The 11,463-nt window shown below is 42.4% G+C and overlaps 1 protein-coding gene across 1 annotated transcript; it reads right to left on the reverse strand.

Annotated features, from left to right (window-relative positions):
* Nucleotides 1-203: 203 nt before the first annotated feature.
* Nucleotides 204-11,056, reverse strand: LOC125426985 (C-X-C chemokine receptor type 2-like). The gene is made up of 2 exons (XM_048485905.1): nucleotides 10,969-11,056; nucleotides 204-1,659 (listed from the first exon to the last, which is right to left on the reverse strand). The coding sequence occupies exons 1-2, from the start codon at nucleotides 11,008-11,010 to the stop codon at nucleotides 565-567; spliced, it is 1,137 nt and encodes a 378-aa protein (XP_048341862.1). The 5' UTR covers nucleotides 11,011-11,056; the 3' UTR covers nucleotides 204-564.
* Between the last annotated feature and the right edge of the window lie 407 nt (nucleotides 11,057-11,463).

The following is an 11,463-nucleotide window of genomic DNA, read 5'->3' on the forward strand; positions in this document are numbered from 1 at the left end:
TCCTAAACAGAATTATACCCTACTAAGTCCTCTGAGCTCAATGTGTTCAAAAGGGTAACTTTTTAGGGCTGATTCCGCATGGGCCAAAAACAGCGGTGTGAAAACAGTGTGAAAACAGTATAAACCCTTTTACACCGTTTTAAACCCTTTTACACTGTTTTCACACTGCTGTTTTTGGCCCATGCGGAATCAGCCTAGGATTATATAGTATAGTTCTCTGCTTTGGATTAAAAACAGCCAACTTTTTCATTGCAAAACAGTTTCCTGTTGATTTGGGAACTTCTGTGATATGTAATTGTGAATATTCAGATTACTGCAATGGAAACTCTTTGTGGATGCAGAAAAGCATATTGACTTTTATGGCAAGCAGGCAGAACTTTCTCATGGCATTAACTACCATTATCAAATAAAGGCTATTATTGGCAACTGCTATTCCAGAGTTATCTTTGTGACATCACTAATTTATTCAAGCCTTAGTATCTGAATCTTGCAGCCTACTACTTCAATGTAACAGTTATAGAACACTGTGCAGGGACGATGTCCACCATCCTCCAGTGACTGCTGTTAGAGGGTTGTCGAAGTAATACCAGAGGTAGACGAAGCTGATCCCTTCCTGTACCGTAACAGGACAGATTTACTGATGATACCTCGTATGGTCAAGATTTTAAGGAAGTTGTTCCGGAACTTTTGTCCTATAAAAGCATATAAGATAGGGTTTATGCAGCTGTGAGCAAATCCGAGGGTTTCAGTGCTTGAAATAGCAACATCAATGCTTTTACGTCGCTCACATGTTTCCTTAATAACTTGAATCCTCATCAGGGAGTCAACAAAAAGGGAGATATTGTAGGGCAGCCAACAAATCAGGAAGACCACTACTACAGCTATAATGACTTTCATTGCTTTAGTCTTTTGGCTGTTCTTGGTCTGGAGGAGTTTGTGTATTGTCACACCATAGCAAAAGAACATGATTATCAATGGGATGATAAAGCCAAATGTTTGTGGCAGAATTCTTAATACCACCCTCCAGTCAGATGTGTGTTCGCCTTGGATATCCTCATAACAAACCATTGTCGATGACATGTTATATAGGTAAGCTTTTCGGAAGACAACCATGGGGAAGGAAATAAGGAGAGAGAAAAACCAGATGCCAACACAGACAAATTTGACCCAGTGCCTCTTCTCAGTAACTGCCCGTGTAGCATAAACGATTGCCAGGTAACGGTCAATGCTGATAAAGGCCAACAGGAGGACACCACTGTAGAAGTTGACTTCTCTCAGGACTGAAGTAGCTTTACACATGATGTTGCCAAAAATCCACTCATGAGCTCGGGAGATAGCCCAGATTGGCAAAGTGACTGAAAAGAGCAAATCAGCAATGGCTAGGTGCAGGAGATATATATCCGTAACAGAGCGGTTTCCTTTGTTGTAGGCGACCACCAGCACCACTAAGGAGTTGCCCACCAGGCTCAGAAGACATACCAGGACATAGAAGAATGCCACAAAGTAATCTAGCACAGCTGAGGTACTGTCGAGTCTGCAGGGTGCTGCATCAGGGCTAAGGTCACCAATGTCGTCACTATAATTACTGTAATTAAGTAGGTCATACAAACTTTCACCACTCAAACTCAGGGCTTCCATTTTGAGCGTTCTGTTCTGTGCCTGTGAAGAATGTAAAGACACAAACAACTGATACATGAACATGATCACTGGGATTATATCTCAGTTATACAAAAAACGTCAATGATCTGGAGGTTGTTCAAAAAACCATTGTCCTTATAAAACTCCACCTGCTCTGCTTAAAGCTAGAGCTGGTCTCCCTTACATTACACCAATACACAAGGGTACGATTTTGTAAAATTTCATTAATTTAGAGTCTATGCTCTTGGGGAAGATAGAGATTGTTTTAGAAAGTCTATTGACTGGAATCTGGTGGAGTTTTATCCAATACAACAGCATCATCTGCAAGTTAGCACAAAAGATAAGCACATTTATGTGCAATGTTTTACATACACCAGGAGTTTTCACAAGACTTAGGTATCAGACCATGCCCAAAGTCTATTTGGATGGGAAACAGTCTAAAATTCCAGTAGATGAACGCCTTTATATGGGTTGAAGATATCACATATGATGTCTTATATTGCTCCCTAGTGTCCAGAGCCACATCTTGATAACTATTCAAAATCTAGTAGCATAACTAAGATTTTTGTTTCCTACCCTGTATGTTACTTTCCTGTATGTCACTTTCCTACCCTGTATGTTACTTTCAGAATATCACTGTTTGATCTGGAAACAGATACGATTCATTACAACTTTGTTCAGACCATTGTTGTTGTCTGCTATAAAGACCAGCTAGAATAGCCAGTAGTGTGATGTGTTTATATATAAAACTCTGTTAGAAGTTGAAGCTGAATGTTCTAAATGTGGCCCTTGTCTATTTTGTCCACTAGTGGGCCATTAATTTGTGATAACCATATGTTTTAATGAGCAAAAATGACACCTTGAGTGAATGTGCCAAGAAATAAGGTAAAGTTGCAGCACATTAAATTCTGAGGTTGGGAAGAGCTTTCAAATATATAAAATAAACCCTGTAGTGCCAGATCCATTCCATCCAGTAATTTCTGCTCACTATACCCTCTTTACAGAAGATTCATGCTGTCAATTATTCCAATTGTCTTATCGTTTATTTATAACTGGTTCTGAAGGCAAAGGTTTCATCTTACCAATTGGCAAAGCCATATAATTCCAGAGTGTTTTTCCTTTAAGGTTCTTTAACAAAGAACTGTTCAGGAAGGCAATTTAATAAAGCAAGTAGGGATGTGATAAAACAGAACTGTTCAAGTGGGCACTTTCATTAAATGGAATAACATTATACTTTTAATTGTTTGTGAAAAGTTTTAGGCAATTCACTCCCCCTTTTCCATATTGCATTGTTTACTGGATGTATTTACATTTCAATGTTCTTGGATTGTGAAATCCAGTTGTATCACATAGTTTATTGTATGTATTATACTGGTCTTTATTGAATTGCTTTATAATTCCATAATTCAGCTTTAGTCTCAACAAGAAAAGCAGATAATAAATGAAGAAAAACTGCATCTCTGTTTTGATGACTGGAAATGTGCATGATTTCTTTTAATCTTTTAATTGGCTGATTTTATTGGAAACCAGTTTAAACTTTTTGAAACCACAGGGCAAAACTTTCCAAAGAAATAATACTGGTCAAAATTACATCTAATTACTAAATATTTTTGTAATGTGATTTGGGGGGGGGGGGATGGGGGGTTACTTTACATTGTTTGTTGAATGTATTACATTATTAATAGCATCGTTTCCAATTCTGTGATATGCCTTGAGTCTCAACATGAAAGTCGAAGTGTAAATGAATATAATAACATGATCCATTAATATAATTTATGCATTTGGAACCGAAAACTTCATCAAAGAATGTTTTTTATAGCTCTACAGAACTGTAGACCTTCAAGGAATGAATCACTAGATTAAATCCATTTTCTAAAAAGAGCAGTTTCTGAAGCCCAGGACATAATGTATACCGTACAAGGAATTCTGCCACATGGTTCTAACCTAAGCAGTGCCTTGAACAGAGGGGCCAGTGCCGACTCTGTAATTACTACCTCCATGGGCTTGGCCTTCAAAACAAGTAAAGGAGGAGGTCCAGGTTTGACAGGAGCTGTGGTACTGGAGAGGAGTTATTAAACTCTTCCTCCATATAAAATTTCCCCTACCTAACCCTCCTTACCCCTGAAGCTGCTGCTAGATTTGTAGGGAGTAAAGTACAGCAACATCTTGAAGCACAATTTAGAACTGAAAAACTGCACATAAGAGATAAACACCACCTCCCCCAACAATGCTATTTTGTGCACAAATCCATGTTAGAAAATGAAACAAAACAAAAAACCAGTAGATCCAGTCATGGATCTCTCACATATGTAGTTTGACTTGAACATGCTAAAGATGTTAAGTACTGAAAGGACAAAAGAAGATTGGAAGTAGCGAGGCTAAGAACTACTCTGTTTCTCCGAAAATAAGACATCCCCTGAGAATAAGACGTGGCAGAGGTTTTGCTGAAGTGCTAAATATAAAACATCCCCCGAAAGTAAGACGTAGCAAAGTTTTTGTTTGGAAGCATGCCTGTCGAACAGAACACCAGAGCATGAAGCTGTGGAGCGGGAAAATAAGACATCCCCTGAAAATAAGACATATCACATCTTTGGGAGCAAAAATTAATAAAAGACACTGTCTTATTTTTGGAGAAACACGGTAGGAAGGGGGACGAAGATGACTGGTGGTTATGGGATGGCGAACACAGAAGCAAGATGGATTAATTGCACCTATTGATTGATCAAGCTAATTTCCTTTTCTGGCAAACAGCAACTGCCTAGATGTGGACAGCAGATTCCAGAGAGATTCTGGAGAAGTGAGAAGAATGCTGCACATGGTATAGCTGTTTGCTCAGAATCACATGCACACACTTAGATAGATTCTGAGCAGACATATGTAGGATCTGAGGGCTGGCAAACAGAAGTTTAGGAAACTTGACTTTTAGACCATTAAGTAATATACTATGATGGCTACTTTACATTCAATAGCTTCCAATATAATCTAGCCAAGTTGGGGGGGGTACATCTGTGTACCCCACCATGTAAAAGCATTTCTTTGCCATGATGGTTTCTAACCATTCTGTCACAGCAAAATAGCCAGTCACCTGTTTTTCACACACAACCATATATGAAGAGGGGATATGTTAGCGAAAGGGGAAGGCCATGTATGATGTAGATCTCACTTTACAGTTGTTTTGGGGAAATCTCTGTCGATCTCTTTTTAGTCGGCTGATCTCTTTGTAAAAGGAAGTGTTGGGATAAATATGACTCTTTAAGCGGCAATAAAACACAGACACTCACTCAGATACATACGTAATGAAACATGTAAATGACCAACCCTCAAGAACTTTCCTTTTTCAGGTCTGTCTTTATCCACAGTGCTTTTGCCACTGTATTATTCAACTCATTAGAGCAGACCTTTTTCTTTTAGAAGGGGAGTTGGTTGTTTTAATTTGAATGTTGCCTGCGTATTTCCCAAGACTGTCCGTTAAGCGCACTTCCATTAGGGTACCTTGAAGAGACATGGCTTCCTTGTAGAGGCCTAGGAAGCTGTAATGTATCGGCATAGTATTCATTAATATTATTATTATTATTGTGGTAGATTTCACAACTGCCAGATCTTTAGCTGGTTGTTGGCCTTTCATTACACTTTGAGCCTCACCCAGAGGCCTAGGAAGTTATAATGTATCGGTGTAGTATTCGTGCGGATCCCAGCAGGGCTGCCATCTGAATTTGACAGATGTTAACTTTGTCAATTCGAAGATGTTTCAAGTGCTGCCCTAGTGTTTTCGGGATGGCGCCCAGCGTGCCTATTATTATTATTATTATTATTATTATTATTATTATTATTATTATTATTATTATTATTATTATTATTATTATTGGTAAACACCACAGATCTCTGTGGGAAGCGTGCTACATAAATGCATAAAAGTATACATCGATAACATACAAATTACAGTTGTGTAAATTAATAAAAACCCTTTTGTATATAACGAGTTTTTTAGGGAGATCATCACATATTCAGGACAATCTTCCTTCTGGGTGAATCAGTATTATCATTATGATCATCACTCTAATGATCATCACTCCCACTCTTATGATCACCACTTCCCACACCCTATTAAATTAGAACATCCACATACCTGCCTTCTCTGGAGAATGCTGGAGATTCAAAGTATCTTAAAGGAATTAGACGTTGCAAAACTTCCCTCCCCAGCATATAGAGCAGAACTACAAAGCACCCTTTTATAACCTCAGAGGCTCACAGAGGACGGACCGGTGGAGAAATATAACAGGAAACTGCTGACACCATCCTACGGGCAGCATTTAGCCTCCTCAGCTACTCCACCTTCTGTAGGGACAGCCTGCGTGGTGTGTAGTGGTTAAGAGTAGTATCAGACTCTCATCTGCAGAATTGGGTTGGATTCCCCATTCCTCCACATGAATCCTGCCAGGTGACCTTGGGCCAGTCACAGTTCTCTCAGAACTCTCTTAGCTCCAACTATCTCACAAGGTGTCTGTGTGGGGAGGGGAAGAGAAGGTGGTTGTAACTCACTTTGAGACTCTTTGAAGGTACAGAAAAATGGGGTATATAAACCAACTCTTCCCCAAATGTGGGAGTCATCAAGCTACATGACGGACTGGAACACTCTCAACTGTCTTTGTGGCCAGAGCTTTATCCCTGAAGAGAACTAGGTTGCTGAGATTTAGGGGTGAATGGGATTGTGAAGTTTACATAAGCTTGGGGTAAGCCTCTTGAGGAAGAGAACATGAACCAGAGTTAACTTCATTTTGCCATAATAAGAAATAGATCAAAATTGTTATAACTGAAAAAAGGACAGCATACCAGAAAAAAGAAAAACAGCTCTGAGTGACTTTCAGAGATAAATCTTCTCCATTAATGTTATTTATTATGAACAGGCAAAAATTTCAGTAGATCATAACCATAATTCAGTAAATTATACATTCTTATTTGCTACCCAGTTTAAAAATGATCTTGAGTTGAAAGAAAGGTAGAAACCCAAACTGTTGAAGTGCTTGCATTTTCCTCCTGTCAAATCACATCTGACCTATGGCACCACCTGGTAGGGTTTTCAAGCCAGGAGATATTCAGAGGTGGATTGCCATTGTCTTCATGTCACAACCCTGGTATTCCTTGGAGGTCTCCCATTCAAATATTTGGCAGAGTCAACCCCGTTTAGCTTCTGAGGTCTGACAAGTTCAAATGGACGCTTAAGTGCATTTGACCCCCCTGTTCCCATGGGCAGTACGCCCCTGTCCCAACTGTAGATCAGGCAACTGATGTTAAGAGACAGCACTTTGCTTAAGTCCACCGTTAGCACACACAGAGTTCCATATTCTAATAAAATGACAATTAAACATTTTTATGTTGCAAAATAAAATGGCAATGTTTCCTACAGCACTAGAGAAATGTACTAGACGCTGTCCATTATTTAAATATTATTACTGAGCTGGGATCGTGGGTCTGACTTAATCCTACCCACTCCTAATGGGAAGATGAGAACGCTGTGTGTGGTAACTGAAAAAGGAATTGTAGCACAAACTGAGAATTCTGAGAAATGACCATACAGGAATGTATCCATACCACCTTGGAAATTACATTATAGCAATATGCAATGGGATGTTCCTTGTAGACAAGCCGTTTCAACTGCAAATGATTGCTACAGCACAATGTGTGAATGCAGAGATTGAAGAATGTATATTGTGGTGGTGAAGATAGGCATTGTTAGAACATATGGGATAATGAAAAGACAACCAGAAAACCTCCCACCCCAACAGCCCACCCCCAGCCCTCAAAGCAGCAGCACCTGAGAACTTGCTGCTCCTGGAGTCCTCCTGGCCCCTTCCCCCCACCTCCAGCCCAATAGGGTGCCCACGGGCCATGGAGCAGCAGTATCTGGGCACCCGCTGCTTCCTGGTCCACCCAAACCTCTCCTACCCCCCTGTCCTCAATAACCCCAGCTGCTGGAGCAGTGGCACCTAAGCACCCGCTGTTCCACAGGTCTGGACCTCCCCTCCCCTCCCCTCCCCAACCCAAACCTCACCTTTCCATCCTCCTCCCACTCAAAACTTACCTTCCAACTCACCTTCCCACTCAACTCTGCCCATTCTACCTTCCTCCACCCAAGTCTCTCCATTCCACCCTCCCCCACCCTGTCTCACCTTGGCACCCTCCCCCACCCCACGCCTCACATTTCCACCCTCATCCACCCAAGCCACACCTTCCAACCCTTTCCCATCTAAGTTTCACCTTCCCCGTACCAAAACCTCCCCATTCACCCCTCCCCCATGGTAAGCCTCACCCTGGCATCCTCCCCTCCCCTCCCCTCACCCCACACACCTCACCTTTCCACCCTTCCCAGACCCAAATCCTCACTTTTCAGCGCTCCCCCCACTCCATGTCACGCCTTCCCACCCTCTCACCCCAATCCACTCCTTTCGACCCTCCCCCAATCCTCACTTTTTCACCTATCCCAAGCCAGACTTTTCTGACCTGCTCCCACCCCCCAGCCACAGACTCAGTATGTACTCCAGGCTCTAGCTATGATTAAGCCGGCAGTGAACATCCACAATTAAAAATAATATTTTGAAGTTTTTTCTTTCTTTTTTATAAAATTGTCTCTCAGGTTTGCAGAAACATCTCCTTGCATCCTGTCTGTACCTGGCCCTAGTCATTTCATACTGGGCACCATGTTCAGAGTGAGAAATGCTGGTGTCAAACTCTGCACAATCCACCCAGAAAAAAAAATCCACCCAGCAAAAACCGTACTTTACTGTGCACTTTGCTGCCAAAAGCTACTGTGACAGACAGGAGGCTGCTGCTCTTCGTTACATCCTTTTTTTTGTTATTTACATAGAGCTCCTGCCTCAGTCTCCTCAGTGATTCTGCTTGCCACCAAACTTACTTCACAGCACTGCAACCCTCAAAACATCTTGTGACTCAGGGGAAGGTTTACAGCTTAAAACAAAGCTGGTTCCCCAAAATCATAAGAGGCTGTGCTCATCCTCTCAGTAGAAAAGACGTATCAAAGTGACCTTTTCAGCTAACTATTTTTGCTTCATGGAAATTCTTTTTTTTTTCCAGTAGGGAAATTCAACAACATGGTCTTCTTTCACCTGTTGCATTCCTGCTTGTTGGATAGGCATTAAAGCTGGAGGAGAACCTGATGGCAGCACTTTTACCCATGTCATAGGTTCTGGGAAACACTAGAGGGAGACAGAGGAGCAGCAGACTTTGAATTTGTTAGATATATGCCCTTTGTTCCAGTTATCTTAGGAGGACTCTGATGTCTTTCATGGCCCAGGTTCAACTTTTCATAAGAGGATTGTGAGGGGGCTGCAGTATGGGAACAGTCTTGGGACAGAATTAATGGCCTCAGGAAACAGGAGCCAAATCTGAAAGAAGGCTTGCTCATTTATTTGCAGGTGGAGAACTTGTGGGAAGTGTACCTATTGGCTGTTGTGAGTTTTCTGGACAGTATGGCCATCCATAGATGTGGGCAAAACATTAGAAGCAAAAAGTACCAGACCATGGCCACACAGCCTAGAAAACCCACAACAGCTAGTTGATTCCAGCTATGAAAGCTTTTGGTTTTATTTATATCCCATCCTTTCCCAGCAAAAGCCAGGCTCAGGGAAACAACACAATTATATTCAACAATCAATACAAACAAGAACATAAAACATAAAAAGCATATACAAATCATTACCATTTAAAAAAAAGTGAAACCCAATCTAACTAAAAAGATGGTTCCCTAATATGGTTGCTTCTGACATACAATTTAAAATCAACAGTAAAGAGGGGGATCACTGTTAATATGCAATGACATTGGTCCTAGGAAGCAATGAGGGGGAGACCCAAAAATTAGATAAAAGCAGGGGCGTATCTGCCAGAGGGACATTGGTGGTCCCATGTCCCCGGGCACCACCTATCAGATCATGTGGGGGCACAAAATCACCCCACACCCTCCTGCAGAGAGGCGCCTCCGCCTGGCGCTCCCTCCTCTGCCACCTAAGACCGCCGTCTTCCTCCTCCACCAGCTGAAGGAGCAGCCTGGCCGGGTGCCTGCCATGGGCCTGCTGGCCACCCCTCAGCCCAGTCCGGCCAGGCCTGGCACCGCCCTCTTCCGCCAGCCATAGGGGGTGGGGGGTAGGAGCAGGTGTTGCCCCGGATGCCATTTTCTCCCAGTACACCTCTGGATGAAAGGATATAAAGATCTAATCAGGTCCAGCAAGGAAGTCAAAAAAGTGGAGGGAGAAGGCCAGTTGACATATCTGCTGTTGCTGCCCTCAGATGTTGGCCCAGTGGGACATCTTTGCCTTCTGCAGAACTGAGCCAAGTCCCACAGGCAGGGCTGGAGTGAGGGGGAACTGTGCCCAGGGTATGCCTGCGCCCCTCCTGCCATGCCCACACCTGCCCCGGAATGCCCCCACCATGCCCTCGTGCCAGCACGGACATGGTGCGTTGCACACCTGTTCCTCGCCCCCTTGGCACTATGCCACTGCCCACAGGACACGGTTTTCATTAGCTTGAGAGTTCTACCAGGGGCAAAAAAACCCCTGATCCTGGTTGAAAATAGCTGGATAATTTTTGGGCCAGGGACCACCAGGAAAATGCCTCCTAGCTGAGTGTAAGGCTCTTTGGGGATGTATTGAGAGAGGTAGTCTCACAGATGGGAGGGTTATGATGGGGAATGTGCTGAAGTTAAAAATGTAAAGATAAAGCAACTGGAAGTGCAGCTGATAAAAACAGAAGTACTAATGTTTTTCAGACACTTTTGAAACAGAAGTAAATAGTTGGGAGCAAAACAATGATAAACAACACTGGCCAACTTCAAAATGGCAGGGACCTGATAGCCTCAGGTTTTATATGGGTTCCCTAAACTATGCCAGAACCTGTTACCTTGTGGCAGGAAAAGTCATGCCTCCTAGAATACATCTTGTCATTCAGTTATTCAAAAATCAAGGGTTTCAATCTCTTATATGAAAAAATTCACTCCTTTATTTTGAGGTGGCATGAAGAGAAGGGGAAAGTTAGTGAATATTCCTTGAGTTTGGAGATGAACTTTTGGTACGTTCTTTCTGTTCCCATCAAAGTTGGTTTGTCTTTCTGTGACAAACACAAAGAAGAGAGCAAATATTGTTCTGGCTCCTCCTGTTAGCTCTGGGGCGTTTCCCTCCTTTTGGGAGTGTTGGTATTCCGTATGTAAAATGTCCGGGTGATCACAAACCTGTGTTTTCCCAGGGATCAAAAAAGACCTCAGGTGATATTAAAATATCCAATAACATGCAATAGATTGAGGTGGGAAATGCTGATGCTCTCTACCTTCAAATGGCACACTCCCATTCTTTTCATGCAGCAGAACATACACAGATGACATTCAGCAGATCCAAAGGGAAGCTTCACCCATACTTTTGATAACCGTTCCCATTACAGAAAGTAACTGACTCTCTTTGAATACAAAATTAACATGAGGGTGGGGAGGAATTATCATTATTGACTGCAATGTTTACTCCATATATATATTTATGCTCTATTCAAACTGAACTGGGCATTCTGCCTCAAACTGAGTCTATTGTTGGTATACTTTGACGGGCAGCGGCAGCTCTCCGGGGCCTCAGATAGTGGTCTTTCACCTCGTCTGCTACCTGATTCTTGTAATTGGAAATGTTGGGGATTGAACCCTGGATCTGCTGCAAAGCAGATCTATGCCCTTGCATTTCATTGCCCCCATGCACACACTGTTTGCCAGGGGCATATCTACAGAAAACTGCACCCAGGGCAAGCTTGCAAACTGCATGCCCAACTTCTGGGCAGAGC

This window comes from Sphaerodactylus townsendi, linkage group LG02, assembly GCF_021028975.2.
Source record: "Sphaerodactylus townsendi isolate TG3544 linkage group LG02, MPM_Stown_v2.3, whole genome shotgun sequence".
Lineage (NCBI taxonomy): Eukaryota > Metazoa > Chordata > Lepidosauria > Squamata > Sphaerodactylidae > Sphaerodactylus > Sphaerodactylus townsendi.

What these genes read in the sequence shown, in the direction of transcription:
- LOC125426985 (XM_048485905.1), bottom strand. Translation starts at nt 11,010, where the DNA reads ATGTTCTGCTGCATGAAAAGAATGGGAGTGTGCCATTTGAAG. An exon ending in TGGGAGTGTGCCATTTGAAG is followed by an intron (nt 1,660 to 10,968) that starts GTAGAGAGCATC and finishes CATTCTTCACAG; the next exon opens with GCACAGAACAGAACGCTCAA.